Source organism: Fringilla coelebs, assembly GCF_963513975.1.
Source record: "Fringilla coelebs genome assembly, chromosome: 10".
NCBI classification, from domain to species: Eukaryota; Metazoa; Chordata; class Aves; order Passeriformes; family Fringillidae; genus Fringilla; species Fringilla coelebs.
Window position 1 is genome coordinate 14,439,453 of NC_140036.1, and position 20,601 is coordinate 14,460,053.

Consider the following 20,601-nt stretch of genomic DNA (forward strand, 5'->3'; position numbering starts at 1 on the left):
CAAAGCCTAGCACTGTTACTATTACAATATTTTTCTTGGTAAGGTTGTTGTGGAAAAGTTGTAGCAGGTCCCTGATCAATAGTGATGGATAGGCAACAAATGGAAGTCAAACCAAAATGTAGTCATGGCCTGAGAAGACATGGAATATATACAGTGTGTCTCAGTATTTGCTCTAAAATTATAAAACAAGGCTGTGTAGCCAGAACCAGCATCTGACCTTCCACGTTTTTTTTTTTCCCAAGAAAAAAACTGAAGACTCTTGCCCATCCTTGACGTATTCCATACCTACTGCCAAAGCTGCACTCCCCCACTCAGACATAATCCCAAAATAGGGTGTGATGCCTTTCCCGTTGACAAAGCCATAAGTCACAGCAAGCAAGACACACTCAACATTCTCCAATCAATTAAATGAAAAGAGCTCTCCCCCTCTGTTTCCCACCACTTCAGCACTCATTATATCTCACATTAATTAATATAGGCACTAGGAAGTGAGATGATAAATTACAAAACCCCATTAACCCGATTCTGTCCAAAGTGGTAAAATATGGCAGCTTGTACATTAGACAAATCTTCCTTGCTAACGTGGGAGTCCTCATGCCTGAACTCTGTTAAAGCAACAGCCCTGAAAAAGTATTTTTAATGTGTGTATGTATGGAATGTATATCAACGTGCGTGAACAGTGCACGCCTGTGGGAACATCAGAATTCATTAGATCAGTCTGATATGAGATATATTGAACAGGTTCCATCTGACTTATGTTACTGGGCTGTTCTGTCCACTCCCAGTGGAGTGAATCATATTGACAGGTTGAATTATATCTCAAGAGATATTTTTCTCCCCTCCTCCAAAGGCCATTTGCAATCACGGCACATCCACTGCCTCTTAAAAGTGAGCTCATCTGGCGCTGGTTGCATTGAAGTCCTCCACTGTGCCTGAAGGAAGGATGCTTTTGGGCTCTGGGAACGTGGAGAAGATGTGGTCTGCCCAGCTGTGTCTGGGAGTGCTGACCATCCTGACCATGGCTCTGTGTGTCCCGTCAACGCATGGAGACCCTTTTTTACTCCAAGGTAAGCTGGAATACAGGCTACATGACAAAGGTAGGTGGTTATCTTTTTGCTTTGCTGCTTGCCATGGCCAGTGCAACAGCCTCTTCTCTGGGAAAGAAAAACAAAATGAACCTCAAACTATACTGTCTGTTAACATGGGTGCTAGTGAGAGGCTTGTTCATGTTATCATGAGCCAAAGCTGTCCTTCTGCTCTGCAGCTGGCTGTATGACACCTTCTGCTAATCAGTGAAAATATCAAATCTGGTGAAATCTGGCAAGGCTAGGTCTTTCTCTCCCATAAGAAAATAAAAAAAAAAAATAGAATATCAGAGAGTAGCAATTCCAGTACGTACCATACGAGATTTGACAGCTCATAAATGTCAGTAGTATGGTGATGCTGAACATTTTTTTCTTCACAGAACTTCTTTTTATATGTACTTCTCCCATAATTTAAATTAATCTTAACATGAGTTTATACTGCAGGGAAATGTCAGTCATTAGTGCTCTTTCTTAAAGAGGCTTGGCAGTGGAAAAAAGAAAGAGCCGCTAAGTATAGGCTTGAAAATAACATTACTTTTCAAATGATTTTTCCTCTAATATCACCTATTTATTTTTGGAATTACAACCAAAACATTCCCCAGGCCACTCTGTCTAAATCCTGCTTCTGTTTAGCTTTCACTGGTGTGTTTATAGCGTTGGTTTTTTTTTTTTCCCCTGTAGCAAATCCCCCAAAAAACATAAAGTAGCTATTTTAAAATTATAACTGTCCTTCATACTTAGGAATGAGGTTTATGGCACTCCATGCTAACTGCAGGTCGCTCTGCTCGTTCCTCTGGGTTTATTTCCAGAGATCACAATCGGGACCAGCGCCTTCAGCCGCAGCGGGAGGCAGGCTTGAGTCTGGCCAAATACTTGGAGCATCCCTTTGGCCAGCATCCCTGAGCTTCTGCAGGTTTATGTGACATTAGCTAATGGAGCTGATTCCCACATGCTCATGAGCATCCTTCAGGCTCGTCTGGTACAACGTTTTGTTTCATGTGTACCAAGAATAATTGCATTCATCCCCTCAGAGGGGCTGATAGCCATATGAAACTGCATTGAGGAGAAGTCCTAAAGATCCTGGAAGAAGAGAAAAAAAAGGCTTTCTATATAAGTTGTTCGTATTTTCCATGGAATTCTGTAGGCATCTTCTACAGCTTTGTAAGGTCTGGGTGTGGGATAGGGCTGTTCAGACCAAAGATTTTTTTGAATGCTCAGTCTCCCTATAAAATCTGGCTCCTATTCTGTCATTCTCAAAAATTAGTACAACATTTAGTTCAGATGACTTAGGAAATCTGTTAAGCAGAGCTGGGAGGGTCTCAGAGCCTTCAGGGCACTGAGCAGTCAGATCCCCTGTGTCTGTTGGTTTCTGCTGAACCCTTGACCTTCACAACCATTCATTTGAGGGCGCAGCCACAACCACTAAAGTAAAACCACTGAGAAAGTGCCCTGAAGGGGCCTCTTAGAGAGCACCAAATTGCTTTAGGACAGCAGCTTGGGGAGGTTTTTCCTGGAAAAATTCTGCATGGTCTTGCTTTAAGTTCCTCCACACTTGAACTCTGTTCAGGATGAATCCTTCAGTACCGCTGGCAATCAGAGCAGCCCCAAGGCTGAGTGAGCTCAAGAAAGGGCTGTGGGGCTGCAGGGCTTTTCAGCAGTGGTACCCACACCTCAGCCCAGTGAGGAGGGACTTCCCAGCTCTGTCAGCCCTGGGAGGGTGTGTGGAGTGAGCGGGGGAACTCCTGCACTTTTGAGAAGAGAGGATGTTGTGGGCTGTTGTCTGGCTTTGCAGAGGCTCCCACTCCACCCGCCTTGCAGAAGAGCTCAGGACTGTGTAAATCAAGGGGATGGCTCCAGCTCTCTGCAGCCTGTCGTGCTGATGAGGCTGCAGTGGAACTGGCCAGCAGCCCAGGGCTGGCAGGGAGGGCTCCCCATCCCACACCCTTCCCCTGCACAGCCCTCACTGCCTGGACATTTTGTTCTGTGCTCGCACACCTTCCTTTTCCACCGAGCTCCTTCTACCCTGATGAGTGCTGACAGGAGACATTTTCCTTCCACTTCTCATCCTTCTTAATTTAATTAAGAGATTAATTGCATCAATTGATTAATTGATTCTTAATTTGATGAGATGGAGAAAGAAGTGTTTTATGTGCTGCAGAGAACCGAGTGCTTCCAGAGAGAGAAGACACAAATCATGAGAACACATTGCTGACTCTGCTTCTTAATAAGAAATTCGCATGGCGGAGGCCAGAAAATATTGGTAAGTGAAGGGGAGGGGAGATCTCTGCTTCTAGAATCTGTGTTTGCATGAATGCAAGGAACCTGCTTCTCAGGTTCTTCAGAAATACCAACTGCTCGGAGAGTGGAAGCAGCACCCAGTATGATGTCTACATGTGATTAATGTCAGTGCTGTCCATCATGGGGCTACGGGACCTGCTTTGGCAATGCAAAGTAAAGCCTCCAAAAGCCATGCACCCTAGATCCTCAGACACTCAAGACTTTGCTGGGAACATGTGTGTACATAAGTAAAAACAAGAAGATTTTCTGCTGAGTCCCTGTGCCCCTACTGTTCCTTAGATGCTGTGTGCATTGCCTGGGGCATGGACCGGCTTTGGGAGTCACCTCCCTGCCCACACCCCACACAGCCCCGTGTGCTTTTGAGACAGCAGCACCTTGTTATCATTTGGGGCAGGGGGATTTCACCAAGATTTTCCAGTGAGACCCATTGGGGTCAGGTGTAGTTTGGCACAAGGGCAGGGGGGGCTCCTGCCTGGGCCTAAGCTCCTGCTGCTGCTGCTGGAAGAGGTTGAGACAACTGGCTTTTCCCACTCAGCCACTACAGATGGGCCAGGGAGAGGCTCTTCCTGTCTGTGCTCTGTGAACAGACCCCAAATTTAAAAGCCGCCCATCTGTGGCTAAACTCAGACCTGCTGAAGAGAAACTTGGGCTTTCCCTGACATGAGGCACAGTGATCACAAGCACCAAATGGATTGCAGAGGTCAGCTATTCCCATGGCCACTGCAGCCAGGGGAGGGTTTGGGCTGGATGTGGTGGTCTCAGAGCAGGAAACTGCCCTTGCCTGTGAAAACAGCTGAGAGGGGGCCCAGCAAAATCCTTGTTATGAAAATCCATTTGTCAAACTCACTCAGTGCTCTTCCCCAGACCCTTGTTAATGCAGCAAGGCAGTGGTTAAACAAGCTTGGGACAAATAAATAAACATAAATAAATCAAGCCCTTATACTGGCAAAGCATTCTTCTTGCAAAGGGGATGCATTCAAGAAATAACATTTTTATGATAAGTTTATGGATTATTGCACTTATTAGTCCTAGAGGAAAGGCTGCATTTTATGCTAGACAATTGAATATCATGAATCTCTGAGCAGAGCACAGACAGAGGATTTACAGCAGGCAGTTTCTCAAAGCTCCATCCATAAATTAACTTCCTTCTCCCCGTCTGAGATAATCTGTTCCAAATTTCAACTGCTGTTCATTTTGTATTCATAGCAGCCATTGGCCAAACTTACAGTTTGCAGAAAATCAAGCCAAAACAGGCACTTGAAACTCTGAAAGAGGTAAAAATGTTAATAATAATAATTCTTAAGTGGCACTTTTGACTTATAGATAGGCCAGGGTCTGTCTGTCTCTACCTTATGGGTATGTAAAGATATACTTAGGAGGAGTCTGCCTGAGGTCATTGCTGATAGTGCCAGGAACAAAGCCCACACCTTCTGATTCCATCCCCATCCCCATCTCATCTCTCAAATTGAATCCTGATGTAATGGATTTGCTTAGGAACTGCTGCTTTTACTGTTGGATGAATATCAGAAAATATTCAGGTTTTTTCAACAAAACTGTTCCTTTCTTGAAGGAGGAACCAAGAAGGAAGTCAGCTCTTTCTTGGCACCCTCCTGCTCAGTTTCAAATGTTCAAAAAAAAAAAAAAAAAGAAAGAAAGAAAAAAAAAAGCCCAAGTCTGGCAATGTGTCTGTGTGCTGAAGTCTATCTGAAATATGAAATCAAGGGGAATTATGTCTTAAATCCCCCTGATATCCAGACCAATGCCTGCTGCCACACTAGGAACAGAGAAAATAGGCAGCTCCAGGGCTGTTTTTTGGTTTGCTTGTGGGGCCCAGCAAAAACATTCTTTAGCTCTTTCCTGGCTCTTCTGCTTATTTTACTACATTTTTTTCCCAAACTAGCACTTAAAACCAGCTGATCACTTTGCACTCCCCTCCCAGGAGAACTACTGTAGCCAGTCACTCAGCTTTGACTGAACTCATCTGTCTTATTAAAAAATTAACTGGTTTTGACATCAGTTTGGGTCTGGAATAAGGTACCTCAGCCCTCAAGAGCAATGAGACTGAAATTCCTCACCCCTGCAGCTTTCCCTGTTGCTATTCCAGGCTCCTCTCAGTTCAGCTGGATGTTTCAAATCCTGTTCCTAGGCACCTAACTCTCCCCTCTTTCTGCATGGGCAGTTCATTCATCCACCTGCATGGTTTTTTGACAGCAGTACAGTACTCACTAGCCTTGAGATCTCTAAGTCTGATCTCAGGGGTTGGGCCCCAGGTCCTTATGCCTCCCTAAGGTTTAGAAGTGTGGAACCTGTGCACTTACTGCTATGTGACTTTTCCTGTTGCTCCACTCTGCCAGCCTGGATCTTTGCTGACTTATAAATCAGTAAGTTATGCTAGGCTAAATTTGTGTCTTCTGACTGCTGCCTGCATGGGTGATGTGAGGATAAACAAGCCTTAAAGGGAGCAGTGGGATTTCATATAAAAGCCAGTGACAAAAAAGCCAGCATTAGAGATTTGCAGTTAGTGAGATAAAAATTAAAAAGCGGCAAAGAGTTTCACCTGAGTTGGTATCACACAGTAAGTGACCTCATTGGACCAGTTCCCCTGTGACCTGGTGAGCAGTAAAGAAGCCTCCCTCATAATGGAGAATTAGGATAAGGTCCCATAGGATTCAACAGAGAAAACCTGCTTTTCTCTCTGTTTCTGCTGTCATTCATTTGAAGATCGCTAACAGGAGTTAAATTATAACTAGGTCTTTGCTTGTTGACCTCTGGAGAGGGCAAATGAACAAATGATTTTTAATTTGAGCTTCAGGAGGCAATGCAGATACTGATGTTACTCTTTTCCCTCTTGCAGACTGGGAGCTGGCAAAGAAATTTGAAGAGCTTGAAGAGGTGAGAGGAGCAAATGCACAGACACATAGATGCATGTTCTTGCATGGGTAGTTAAACAATTGTGTAAGCTGTCTTTATGCCCTATCCTATCTCTGCACCCTGCCACCCTTCCCCTGCTGCTATAATGTAAGAATGGATGGAGAAAAGGGAAAAGCAGAACCTGGCTAAACAGATGCACAAGCTGGAAAAGAGAACAGGGCCATAGACTGGTGCAATAAAAGCTGAGCAGTTCCTGCCTCTGTCACCACTGAAAGGCCAGTGAAGGCCCAGCCAGGAAAGAATTAAGCACCAAAGGAAATCTCATAGGAGAAAAGGGAGTGGGAAGAGGAGGCCATGCTGCCTTGTGTGAGCTGGCTGCATCAGGTAACAGCCACTCTTTGTAGGAGTGGCCCTAATCAAGGTCAGAGCCCTGCTGAGCTGATCAGAGCACACAAATACAAATAGAGCCCCCATCCTAACCCTGACCCACTGACCAGGAACAGGGAAAGGTCTGCAGCAACCTTGGCATGGCTCCCATTGTGCCCTAAGCCCTATCAGCAGTGGAAGTGCTTTTTTCCCCTTCTCAGGCCAGGTCCAGCTGTTCCAGATGTTTACATGGGTGCTGGAGGTCCTGCTAAGTTCCACATGGCACTTTCATTTCAGAGTGAAAAATCCCAGTGCATCATGGCAGACAGGAGGCTGCCAGGTCCTCCACTAGCCTCTTACTCCAGTGCTGAAGGACATAAGCTCTGACTTTTGAGAACAGCTCTGCCAGAGCAAAAGTCAGGATGGAGGCTGTAGGTGTCCCCAGTCCACGAGAAGAGAGTAGCTAAAGATGAAGAAATGCAGCAGACTGTCCACATTATAACCAAGGGAAGGTAGCAAGAGCTGTGAGGGAGAGAGAGGAGGGACAACCCAGGGAAATGGAGAAGCAATGTCCTCTGCTGCAGTGTCTGGATGCCTGGAGACTTCGTCCCAGCACTGTCCTGACTCTTAGTGCTGCAATATCCTTCCACACAGCCTCCTTTCCACAGGGACTTACACCTAGGCTGGAGGGAAAGAGCATGGAGTGCCCACACCACTGCCACCAAACAAGCAGCTTAATGAAGGAGGGCATGAGGAGGTATCAGTGCTCCAGAGGCAGATCCTCTGGGAAAGGTCCTGCTCCAGGGAACACTCTATCCTTCCCAGTGAGGCTGCCAGCCAATCTGCATGTAGCTCCTTTGCCCTGCATTTCCCAGCACTCTGTGAGCTCCTCATGATGGGGCCCTTGTTTACTGCTGTGTTTCTGTTTAAACAGCTGGAGAAGTTGAAGGATCAGCTCTCAGCTGAGGATGGGTCAGAGGTGGCCTATGCCTTGGAAAGTCTCTCAGCATCCCAGCCCAAAAAACGCGGTAGGTTTTGAGCTTGAGCCTTGCAGCCATCCTGTCCACCCTCATTTCCAGGGCCTCCTTTGTGCAAGAAAGACAGTCACAGTAAACATGCCCCAAATATGCAGAAAAGCAGCTGGTTGGCAGCTTCTCAAGCAGTCCTGGCCCTCTCTTATGGCTGGCTGGTTTAGCAGCTGCTGAGAAGGATTGTGTCCCCCAGCCCTGTCTGCTGTGGAGGCAGATACACCAGGTCTGCACAGCCAGGACCTCACGGAGGCAGGCAGTGTCACATCCTGCTTTTCACAGAGGAGTGTGGGGTTGCATGAACCATGAGTGCCTGCCCTGGAGGGGGCGAGTTCTGTATGAACACGACCCCACAGTGCACCCCTCCTTTGCTCTGGCCTCAAAGCAACGGCTGGAGGCATAATGAGGCATGTGGACTGCAGGCATTCCCCTCTGCCAAGGTCAGTGCCTCCCCACAGAGAAAAAAGGAGCACTTGTCTGCTGCTGAAAAAACAGCTAAAAAGGATGTGGAAATCAACCAAGAATGCAGGGAACTAAGATCTGGTATGTCCCTCAGTTGGTCTCCCAGCTTTGTTTGTCCAGTCTGTATCCAGTGGCTTAGGAGCGTTTTGCACGAGTGCTCCTGTGAAGCTGCTCCTGATAAGCACATGGACAGTGCTGCTCATGCTTTCCATGGATTCCTCCACAAAGCTGTAGCAGCTGTGAACCAGAAGCCACTGATGGCAGATCTGGCCTAAAACCAAAAGAGCTGGTTCTGCCCTTAGCCCACATGCTTTGTGCACGTGGATGCTGACAACTGCCAGAGAGCCAAGAGAAAATCCCTTTGTGCAAGGCTTGCTTAGATGCTTAGGTGATCCTTAGGCAATATGCAATTTGTAAGCACCCCTGGAGGCTGTAATTAATTTGGCTAATGTAATTCATGCCCCCACCAGTCTGGAAGGTTTAATGTAGATAAAGCTACTTCCCGGTGCCAGGTTTAAATCAGATTCTGACAGAAATGAAAGCAGGGAATCTTTGTCTTCATCTAAAGTCCTTCCAGTCTGGGAGGAGCTCATGTCTCAGCATGAGCACTGCTGATTCAGTAGGAGTTTTCTTCCAAGATCTTGCTTTCAAAAACCAGGTATAAATCTCTTCTCATACTTGAGGAAACAGGAAACTCACATGGGATTCATGCTGGTTGTGATACAGTTACTTTTTCCAACACCAAGATATACATCCTTCCCTAGTTTAGTCTTAGAAGATTGTACAGAAATCCATGTTGTTCGTAAGATGGTTGATAGCAGAGTGGTAATGACTGGGTTTATAAAAAGTAAGAACCAGATCTAATCTCTCCAAGTCAGTATCCTGCTCTTCCAGTCAGCCACAGGTGCAAAGCCCTGCACACACCTCTGAAGCAGCAAAACTGCTGACCAGTAGACAGGAAAGAAAAAGCTAGTTCCTGACATTGCTGAAGTAGAAGAAAAGGAAACCTTTTAAATCAAGCAACATGAAGACAACTTTTAGATCCCATGTTTACACTATGAGCAGCTAAAAGAAACACCTTCTAAAAGTGTTATATGAACTCAGAGCTGGTTATTGAGATGTTATTGACCTTCTCCTGGGCTAGAGTGGGAAGGTGGAAAAAGTCCCTTGTATGCTGATATCTTTCTTTTGTATCCCTTCACAGCCTGCTTTTGGAAATACTGCATCTGAAGGCTTGTCAGGACTGGAGGATGAAGATGAGCCCTTCCCCAAACTGCCTTGCTGGGTATTAACATGTTAAGAGTTAGTTCTGTTCCCTCATCGTGCTGCTAATCTGGAAGCCATCCTCCACGACTGCACCACAGCCAAGTCTAACAGGAGCCGTGGCAGGAGCTGGCAGCCCACTGCCACTCTCTACTGTTCCTTTCTTCCAGGTTTAACCTGCCATGATCTTCTACTCAGAAGATGCTTCCCAACCTTCTGTGCTGTCCTGTGTGTGCCATTCAGGCTGCTGTCCCTGTACACTCTCTCCCTTCTCACCAGGTCCCCTGAGGCACTGAGCACTAACTCAGCTTCCCCGGGCTTGGGGCTCTGCCCACACCTGCAGACGCTGCTCTCAGCGGTGTCTGGGTTTCCTGTCTCCTCCTGAGCAGCTCCGTGCTGCCCTGGTGGCCGCTGCTGGGACAAGAAGGCAGGCTGGGTGTGATGTGGAGGGCTCAGGGCTGGATTGCTGAGCCAGGGCTGCTCCTCGCCGTGTCCCACAGTGTGCACAGGGGAGGGCAGGCAGTGAGCTCTGGATCCTTTGGATACCATTCCAATAAAGATTTTCTGTTGCACAGAAGCATGTGTTTCTCAGTGTTTGCTTTCTCAGCCCCTGCAGGGACCCAAAGTGCAGCACATTTCCCTTGATGTTGGCTCCTGTTACCTTAATGGTTCATGTGGAGTTCACAATGGAAGAAAGGTTCCCATTAAACATTTAGTGTTCTAATGTGCCTGGGAAACAGACCCTTCCTTTTGGCCAGGATCAGGAATGAGAGCTGGGTCTTTTTCATAGCTATTTATGGGATACTGTCCTCATTGGTCTGGACCAGACCAAATGGTCTCTACTTTCTCACCCCAAAGAGATGTTTTGAGCAGAGATTTTTGGTAAATCTGGCTGGTCAAAGCAGGTGCTAGCTGGCCTTTTCTACTGCAGAATTATATCTGGCCCTGTCCAGAAGGAAAAGATCACAATCCATTAGTGATTCCTACATATATTCATCTCAAGTCACATTACCCATATTTATTTGTAAAAGCAAAGGACATCATTCCCGAAAATGTAAATTCAAAATAAATCCCAATGTTAACTTTGGGGTTTCCAACAACCTAAATGAGAGCAGGATCTGGTAGCCACTGTGAATGTGTGGAATGATTTTGACTAGCACTGAACCGTCTCTCCAGCTCTGTTGAGCCATGTGATTTAACTGCAGCTTGCATATTGCATATTCTTCCAAAGTTACCTCTCCCAAAGCCATAATTGCCATCCTACGCTCACTGCCTTGGGCTCTGGCAAGAAGCACGCGCTTACCACAGCGGTACCTTGCATGCACTCCATTAACAGGAGACCTATTCATCCTGCTGCAGGCCAAAGCCAGCATCTAGGGAATAAGGCCAGCTTGCTTGATTAGATCAGTGAAGCCTAATGACATGCAAAATACAGTTTCCTGTTACCATTAGTTGTTTTTTATTTCTCTGGTGGTGATTCAGAACCCATTTCCCATTTGTTCTTTGTTGCTTTGTTGCTTTTGTGTGAGTGAAAAGGTATGTGGGAACACACTTTCACATACCTGCACACTGGCACCAAATCCAGGAAAAAATTATAACCTATGGACAAGATACTCTCTCTCTTTCTTTAAAAGTTTGGTGCTCCAGCTGAAAGTGAGGTGTGTTCCAAGAGTTGCCCTGAATTGTTGTTGAGCTCAGATGATTTCAGCTTGCAGGAAATCCCAGTGTAAGGAAAGGCCAGAGCAGCAGGCTCCATCTGCCACCTGCTTGCTGCAGCATGCCTTCCTGAGCCAGTGTGACAGCTCAACAGCAAGTCAGGAAAATGAATACTGTGTCTGCAGATATTTAACAGCTTGCTCTGACCCTAGACAGGAGTTCCCTGGAGTGCAATGCATCATGCTGCTTAGTAGTGATTTTCTGCTACATCCCATCAGTGCGGTTATTTAAGTGCTCGTGGTACCCAAACTACCCCCTCTTTCCTGACAGGCGCTCTATGCTCCTGCATTAGCTGCTTGTGCTGCAGACATCAGCATGTATTGAATGCAATTTATTAACTAATTAGAAGCAGAGGTGGTGTTCCCCCCAGGCTTACCCTCTGCATGGCAGTGTGAGGGTCCTGTCCTTTCTCCTAAACACACAGAGCAGAAACCCTTCTCCTCCACAGAGTGGCTGCTCACACCCTACCCATGCTTGGGCAGTCACTCTTGCTAAAGTTAATGACCCACAGGCAATAATTAAAGGGATTTCCCTGAGACATTCTAGTAGATCATGTGGATTTACTAGGAGAAAATCCTCACAGACATCTGAATGGATTTGCAAATCCAGGCAGCACAGGGCAAGTCTAGTGTGCAACGGATGCTGCAATTAATCCTCATTTCACATTTGCTGATCTCCATGCTGTGCACTAGGGCTGGAGCCATCCAACATTGTCTAGAAAACCAAATTGTGGTGTTTGGCCTTTCAGACATCATCATATTTGAAACAGCACTTGCCAATTTAGATTTTAAAGAGTGCTTCTTGAGCCACAGGAAGTCTCAGGATGCTCAGTGATAGATGAGGCAAAAGAACAGAGAGACTGTTGCTTTCTCCCAGGTAATCCACACAGTGGGGTGGGAGCAGGACTGAAGCTTCCAGCTCCCAGTTCTACCAACACCACCAGAGACCCCTCTGTCCTGCTTTGCTTTCACATTTCCCTTCAGATGAAGGCCATTTCTGCACACAACTTTCAGCCTTTAAAACTCTGCTTTTCTTTGGAAGCCCTGGCTAATACCTGCCAATTATTAAATACTTCTATGGTCCAGCAGTGTCTTTGCAAAGCTGCAGTGTTTGCACTAGATTCACTTGCTCTCAGTCTCCAAAAATACGTCAGGCACTGGCTCTGTCCATGGTTCTTTTGATGGTCAGCTGTGTGAGTGGTCAGGTCACCACTTCCATAATCTGCCCATGCCCCATACATATGGCTGCCCTGCAAGCTGATTATCTGCAGCCTGTCTGGATGAGCTCAGTGCAAGAAGATAAAAGCTCCCTAAACTGCAAGGCAGGCTCAGGATGGATGGTGGCAATGCACTGCAGAGGACTGCCTGGAGCTGCATTTGCAGGCTGGCTTCTAGCATGGGCTGAAGCTCTTGGGTCAGTCAGTGTACATGTACCCACCGATCCCAGCTCCCAGACCCTTCACCTGGAAGCTTAAAGGCAGAAAATTAGCAGCGTGACCAGGAGAAAAGCAGAAAGCAAAAACCCAAGATCATCACATATCGACTTACAGGCCTTCTTTTTTTCTCTGACCTTCGAGAGCTTGGTCTCTTGGAAAGCATCTCTTGCTCTTGGAAAGCATCTGCAGCGCTCCAGCTCACACACAAGCACGGACAGCTCACCCACCAAAGGGGGAATGATCTCCTCACTCAGCTGCAGTGCTCTGGCAGATGGCAAAGACAGGGACACCTCTTGTTGTGAGTCACTGGTTTGTGCTGCTGCTCTCAGCAGCGTCAGCCTACATTAGAAATATCAATAAAAGTGAAGTTTCTTGCAAATTTTCTCTGCCTGGGCCAGTCTTGGTTTTTAGGCAGGGCTGTAGGCAAGGAGGAAAATGGAAAAGGCCCCTGCTATGTCTGAGCACGTGAATTAGATGTTACCTGCCCTTCTGAGCGGGAGCCTCATCTCTCACCATGGCTGAACCGCAATTGTCCCAAAGTCCCAACCCTCACAACAGCTTTTAAGTCTCATTGATTTCCCAAATACTTTTTTTTAATTTGCTAGCTGATGGCCAGGTGCTTTGTGCCTCATACAAGATCAGGAAATTAACACTTAATTCCCATCTTCAGCATTGCTTCCTGCCTAACACAGGGTGTTTGGCAAGAATAACTTTTTTTTTCTTAATCCTGCATAATCCCTTTCTCGACGGATCTTCTTTTGCAATGCTAAGGATGATTTATACCCCCAAATAGCAATCCAAGGAATTTAACTGATATGGACCAAAGTCCAAGAAGGAGAGAGAATGTGAGGTTTAGAAAACATCAACTAGGAATCTGAGCATTGAGATGTCAGCAGAGAGCTCTTCTCAGCTGTATTTTATAATCTGGAAAGAAGTGAAAAGGATGAAAGAGGATTTAAGATAACCTGTTTTACTCTGAAATGAAGTGGAGAGAACATGTTTACATTTTACCAGAGTGAGAAATACTTGAACTTTCAGAGCTGGATTCTGACCGTGCCCTGTGCACACATCAAGAGGCTAAAATGAGGCATATGATGCAGATGGCCTTGGAAGAGGATGACCTCATATTTGGACACTATCCTATGTTATCCATAGGGAGGAGTGAAATTATTCATCAACTGAAAGTCTCACCACATTTCAGGATCTGCCATAGGATGAAAACATGTCTAAATATGGTGCAGAGATAAGAGACAGACTACTCAAAACATTAGGACAAATACTAAGGTCTTGTCACTGTTCTTATTCAGAGTAACTCCTAGTGGAGGCAGAAAACATCTCCTCCCAAACAGCAGTTCAAAAACATTCCAGCTTTGTCCCATAACTGCTATATCCTCCCTTCATCTACTGGTCAGCTCCCCTCCAGAAAGAAATGTGCAAAGCAAACTCTCTGCTTTTCATGGACTGCTGCTGGCATCTCTGGAAGTTTTATTTTTCAATCCAAAAAAATCTCAGTCCTGCTTGGGATAATAAAATTCTGCAAGTTTAACAGATAAATGCCATGCAATTAAAATATGCACATATTCTCTGTTCCCTGCTACCAGTGACACTGTGCACAGCTGTGAGCATTCTGACCTGGTGAACTGAACATGTTATTATTTGTAAATGCAACAATTGTAAAATGCAGCTTGAAACAGATTTTGCAGGAGGTCAATTCCTTGAGTGCTGTATCATTAGGCAACGACAAGACATGCTGTGAGGCATCTTCCAAAACTCTGTAATGTTTCCAATACAGCATCACTCGTTCAGAATGGAAGCATCTGTAGGCAAAAAAAAACAAACAAACCAGTAAACATTACATTTTCCAATGTCAGAAATGCAAGGCTTGGGCAAACACACTGTAAGGTAGAGTGGAGGAGATTAAAATGTTAGGAATACTTGTTTGCTCGTAGAGAGGTAGTCAGTGGGAAATTAGGGCTTTCCATGTTATAAGAAGCCATCATTCCCCAAGCCTGCTGACATGACTGAGTGACTCCAGCAACTGGGAACACCTGGGTCCTCCAAGCCTGCCCACAGCTGGAATGCTCTGGCTTACCTGCAGGAGCCACTAACCCCTGGCATCACCGAGGTGACTCACTCCAATCCGGTCCAGAGGAACTCCAAACCTTCTCTTAGGCAGCTCCAGCACTTTCCTGCATGAGGAAAATGAGCAGAGAGGGAGGGAAACAAATGGGAAAAGACAACCATGAATAATCAAGATGTTACTACACGTCTGATTCCTGCATTCATCCCATTAACACCTTATTGTTCAGGTAGAACAGTGTGCAGGAACAGCCAAAGATGTGAGGGTTTAAAAATAAGATGCTGCACTTGTCTTACAAAAGGCTGCAGTTGCAGCTGTTTTACAGACTGGCTGAGCTTGATCCACTATCCCTATTTTTATTTGGCAGCAAACTAACTTCACAGGTTAACTGCTATTCATAAAAGAAAGGTGATACATTGCATTTATAAAGGGGAATTGTTTCCTGCACAGTATCACACGCTGCAGGTGACCCATTACCTGGGGCTCTGAGAGCTCCAGGGCCAGCTGGGGCTAAGATTAGCAAGGAGGTGGAAAGTATTGCACAGTAATAGAGGGGACGAGTCAGAGATGCTCTAACAGGGTTTTTCTATAGGTTCTTTGGCAATGCAGTGTTCATCAAAATTGTATAGCAGCAGTCCTTTGATGGGATTGAAAATGGGAAGATTTGGGGGTTGATTTTTTTTTCCTGTATATGGTAAATTTCCTGACAATTTGATGAACGCGGCCATGAGGAATGTGTGAAAGAATTTCTACACAGCTATATTTTTTTGCAGTTCTTTTTATATAAAATAGTACGTTTTCCCATCTTAATTCAGCATTTTTGGAGCATTTTTTCCACCAGCAGAAGTTTTATTTTAATTAGCTGTGGAAATGGCAAAAATTCCTGCAGCTGAAAATGACCTCAACTTTTGCCCTCAGAAATACTTGTCAGTGAAATGCAAGTCCAAGAGAAGCCCTGGAAGATTAATTCTTTATCAGTCCTTGATGAGGAACATAAATAAAAATAAATTCTGTTCTGTAAGTTGGCAACTGCAAAGCAACAAGCAGCAGAGAATGCTGCGGCCCTGCTGTACCAGTGCTCAGAGCAGGGATCAGGAGCTGTACCGGTGCTGAGAGCAGGGATGAGGAGCTGTACCGGTGCTCAGGGCAGGGATGAGGAGCTGTACCGGTGCTCGGGGCAGGGATGAGGAGCTGTACCGGTGCTCGGGGCAGGGATGAGGAGCTGTACCCGTGCTCAGAGCAGGGATGAGGAGCTGTACCGGTGCTCAGGGCAGGGATGAGGAGCTGTACCGGTGCTCGGAGCAGGGATGAGGAGCTGTACCAGGGCTCGGAGCAGGGATGAGGAGCTGTACCAGTGCAGAGCGCAGCCCATCGTCCCCTCTTGCGGCCGCCCCGCGGCACGGCAGCCCCGCCACCCTCGGCTCCGCAGGGTCCCCGTGCCGTCGCGACCGAGGGACAAAGTGGCTTTTTCTACTTAGAACCTGCGGCAATCCTAGACAAGGCTGTTTTTTCTCTCAGTCGGCCTATGGATATTTCTCCTGCCTCCTGCACGGTTTTCCCAGTGCTTTTCAAAGCGCTACGAACCGATGTTGATGCCAGACCAGGATCTGGGCTCTCCATTCATCCGTGGGTGTCAGGACAAGCTGTGGACTTTGATCTGCTCTTTTCCAAAAGTTTCTGCTTTGTGCCAGGCACTGCACACACTGCATTAATTCGGGGGGCTCAATCTATTTCTCAACTCTCACAAATTAGTGTGCTGGTCTCCAAAGGTGACCGGCTCAGCTCATACAGGAATGAGCTGTTATCTGCTGGCTGAGCCGCTGTGACAGGCTGCTCAGTCCTTTTTGGTCTTTGTTTGCTTTTTGCTGTTGTTCTGAGGATTTTTTTGTTTGTTTCTTTGTTTAGTTTTTCCCTTGTACTGCATATAGAATGAAAGATTTCCATCCAAAAAAAAGAGAAAAATTGAGAACACCATGTACCTTTGCAAAAAATTATTCAAAAATTACCCTTTTTTTTTCTTTGCCTGGACAGGGAGAACATGGTAAAAAGCAAATGAAGAGTGAGCTGATTTTGATATCCTGAAGAGGCAGACAGAACAGAATAATTCTACTTAAGGTTTTAAGAATTTTGTATTTTATCACTTTTGGCTGCAGCCAAACAGTCCTAGTGGCAGACTGGGTGGATAAATGGAAAAACAACAAGAAAATATTGCAAAACTTTGTTTGAAAAAATACTTGTAATATTGACTGGCTCTCACGAATACTTTCCACTTCCAGATTAAGCTTTAAGCACATTATTAAATACTTTGTGGCATTAGGGATTCCATCCAAGAGAAGACAATTACCAGAAGAGCAGACCAAGACAGGCAAGCTCTCTCAGATACAGGAAACAGCCCCTAAAGCTGTGCCCCAAACTCTCTGTCTCTCCCCAGCCACATCGAGCATCATTCTGTGCTTAGCCCTCTTATAAACAAGTTTATCTTCAAACACACATTGCTGCATTGTTTAAACCTTGACTTATCCAAAGTTAATGGACGTCTTGAAGCTCATTCTACCATCTGCCTGCCCATTTTCATGATGTGTCCTTCATCTTTCTGTTCAAAACATCCATTCCAGCACACCTTTATTCCATCCCAGTCTCAGGAGCGCCCAGCCCTGCCCCTCTGCCTGTGAACCTCGGGCACATTTCTTGCTTCAGCAAAGCTTGTGATCAGAAATGTAGTTTTAAACTGAATGTTAGTTCACACCAGTGGAAAGAAGCGTACTGGAAAATCACCTGTGCTGGAATGTTGAATGGTAGCTGTGCAGCACTGTAGGGATAAATGAGCTAGTGCATGTATTGCACTTCACAGCTGAAGGGTGACTTACTCTTTGGAAGGTTTCTGATCAGAGGCACCTCACAACTGACCAGCAAACCTGCTGGGGACTAAAGCTAACCCATCAGCATCCAGAGCACCTAGCAACAGCCTTCCCCCAACTTTATCACTGGCAGGAGCATTTAAGAGTTTACCTCTGTTTGCCTTTAACATCCACAGAGGATGAGGAAATTCTGTCAATGGGGGAGCCAAATCCTGGGAAGCTTCTTTTCTTCTTGGTCTCAGTCACCTCGTTCTCCAGAGACACCAAGTCATCAAGAAGGAACAGTTTGGCTGCCAGGTTGGTGGCTGACTTCTCTTCACTGGCAATGGGATGGTCTCCCTCATCCAGAGCACCAGAAGGCTCCAGAGGCTGCAGAAGAAAGCAGTAAAATTTCAATTCGCTGACTGTTCAAGTCCCAGGAAAAAAAAGAATTCAACAAATGTAATAGGAGCAGTCCTGTAAATACAGAACTACCAGGACACCCACTGAAAATGGGACAATATTTTAAAACAAAGTTCCTTCTCAGAAATGTGGCCTTTTTCCATCTACAGGATTTTGCTGTCAAAGTCTGGATTTTTTTTATAGAGCTGAACTTGCTTTCATTATTATTGCAAGAAATATTAAAATTTACTACTTCCCAAAGCTTAGTTCTGCAGGCCATCCCACTATCCCTATCTCAGCACTGTGATTAGTAGCATTTATAGCATGAGCTGACTAATGTAATCATTCTGAAAAATGCAATCACTACTGCCCTGCTCCAATATACATTCTGATAGTTTTCAGGAAGCTGATTTTTGTTTTTTAAATGAATGCTAATAAGTAGTAATGAAAACTTCTACAGAAGTTTCCATCCATATCTAGAATTAATTGTTATGCAAAAAATGTCCCAAAAAATTCTTGCTCAGCCCAGGCATTCAAAGAAATGATGTAGTAACACTACATGGGGAGGAGGAAAGGAAAGAACATGCTCTTGAATTGACGCAGCAGTTTGAACCTGAATAACAACATTAGGCTTAACACCATTTCAAAACCAGACTTTGCTCTAAGAATAGCTGAGAATACTGGGGTCTATTGAGAAAGAAATGAAACCAGTCAAAGACAGATTCTGCTCATCAGCAGCTAAAACATGCCCTGGTCCAGTGCAGGGCTCTAGATCTAGACGTCTGCAAAGGTGTTCTGTTATATTCTTTTCACAAAAATCTATCACTGATGGAGGCAGGATACCAGGTGCCTGTGGCACCAGAACAGCAGCTGCTGCAGCACTTTTGGAGAATCAGGTCGTGCTTATGTGAAGAGAGGGATCCATCAGTATTCTTCAGTAGCCATCCAATGTTTAAGTTGATCTATGTAAAACCTATGTAAAACCCTAGAGGCAAACAGTGCTATTTTGAGTTAACTTTTAGATACTTGACTTTTTTTTTTTATGGCATGAAACCATTACATAAATACCTTTTCTGCCAAATCTGCCTTATGTCAAGATGACATAAAAATAGGGAATGCAGTAGAAGTATTTTCAGGTGCAACCCCTACATATCATCCTGGGTGAAACATGAGACAACTCATCCATTTCATCTGCTGCTTTCCTTTGCAAGCTTAGGCAAGTGACTTTGCTCCCTACCCTTCCTGGTCTAGTCCATCTCCTTTAATTTGTCATTTTTGTGCAGGTGAACTTCTCCCAGGGATCTCTTTATGGCTTCTGAAAGCTTCAGCTTTCTCATGCTATAATTTGTCTGTAAGAAGAAGAATTAAACTTCCCCTCTAGTGTTAGAGAAGTTTGCTTTCCCCCTTCCATCACCTCCTTCCCCTCTTCAGGAAGTTCTCTATCCACTGGGCAATGTTTTAACATACAGGAAATCCCCAGGTGCTTGGGAGAGGCTGTGAGAATTTGGGTGAGGCCTCATTCATTCTATTCCCCTAGAGCCATGCAATTTGCATCTCTCTCTTCCTGAGGCTCCTCCTTGGCCCTTGCAGAGTCAATACTGATCCTACACCTTCCCACAGTGCTTGGGTACTCCAGTGTCCTCCTCACTCTGTGGCTAAGAATGCCCAAGGAAGAGCAGTTATGTGACAACCACCAGAAACCTTCACCTACCTCTGGAGCTGCCTGTGCAAGGAGCACAGAGCTGGAGTTCCACCACAGCAGGGCAATCACAAGGGCCAAATGCACCACCACGAGCTGGAACTGCAGCATCTGCAAAGGAGAACAATCTGTAAATTACTCCACAGCTGCATCCCCTGAGGAATCTTGCTCCACAGGTCTTGAAGAAGTAAAAACAAAGGGAGACTCTCCCCATGGCTGTTAATAAGTTTTATCTGTCAGGGTCACTGCATAAAGACAATGCCAGCTGAATGCTCCTCACCCTTGCATGCAGAATCAGCTCCCTCCTCTGCCCCTTCTACACAGCCCTGCCAATCTTTTGATTCCTTTCTGCACAGAGGTGCAATCCTTGCAGCAGCAGCAGTGAGGAATGCAAACTTGCCTTGAAACCAGATGAACTGCATGCTCTCTTGTAAGCAGGGAGCCTTTGGCTTTGTAGCCCAGGCTGCCCCTGACCTCCCCACATGCTGGAGAGGTGCTTAAAGCTGTGACAGAAGTCATGTACCCCCCAGCCCCAGTAGTATTTTGAAGGCAAGGCTGAGTTTTGCTAGTTCCCAACATGATCTAGTGGGAGCCACAACCTCCAATGGCATCCAGCAAAATAAAATTATTCACCATAAGCTTGCAGAGGGAAGTGCTGCTGAGACTGCTGGTGGTCTCACCATGTGTCACAGCTGCAGAAGTGCAGATGCCCACCAAGCCCTTAAATAATGCAGGGAGTTTTGGGAGGCTCAGGATGGGGAAGGTGCTTGGTTACCTCTGGACATGGTTTTAGCCTACATTGTCTAAGTCCTTGCCTGGATCCAGATCAAAAAACCTGATGTGCCTCCAATTCCCCAGTGGGGAGTGTTTCAGATGATGTTAGAAAGAGCTGGGCCGGGGCCTTTTGCCAAAGGCATCTGCTAATTTGCTGTTTTCTCTGTCTCCAGGTCCTGCCCCAGAGTATAATTCAAGTCTGATTCTGCAGTTCTTTCCTGAGTCTTCACTTGGCAAAGCAGAAACACAAAGAGTACACGAATATATAAATACACATATATAATT

The 20,601-nt window shown here is 45.7% G+C and overlaps 2 protein-coding genes across 2 annotated transcripts; one reads left to right on the plus strand and one right to left on the minus strand.

The window, feature by feature from the left end:
• Positions 1-943: 943 nt before the first annotated feature.
• On the plus strand, positions 944-9,413 carry UTS2B (urotensin 2B; the record flags this gene model as incomplete). The annotated part of the gene is made up of 5 exons (XM_084211957.1): positions 944-1,097; positions 3,244-3,345; positions 6,238-6,275; positions 7,555-7,648; positions 9,315-9,413. The coding sequence occupies 5 exons, from the start codon at positions 944-946 to the stop codon at positions 9,338-9,340; spliced, it is 414 nt and encodes a 137-aa protein (XP_084068083.1). The 3' UTR covers positions 9,341-9,413.
• Positions 9,414-14,207: 4,794 nt separating this feature from the next.
• On the minus strand, positions 14,208-19,653 carry OSTN (osteocrin; the record flags this gene model as incomplete). Its single annotated transcript, XM_084211958.1, has 4 exons — positions 14,208-14,341; positions 14,617-14,713; positions 17,614-17,831; positions 19,555-19,653. The coding sequence occupies 3 exons, from the start codon at positions 19,651-19,653 to the stop codon at positions 14,629-14,631; spliced, it is 402 nt and encodes a 133-aa protein (XP_084068084.1). The 3' UTR covers positions 14,208-14,341; positions 14,617-14,628.
• Positions 19,654-20,601: the final 948 nt, after the last annotated feature.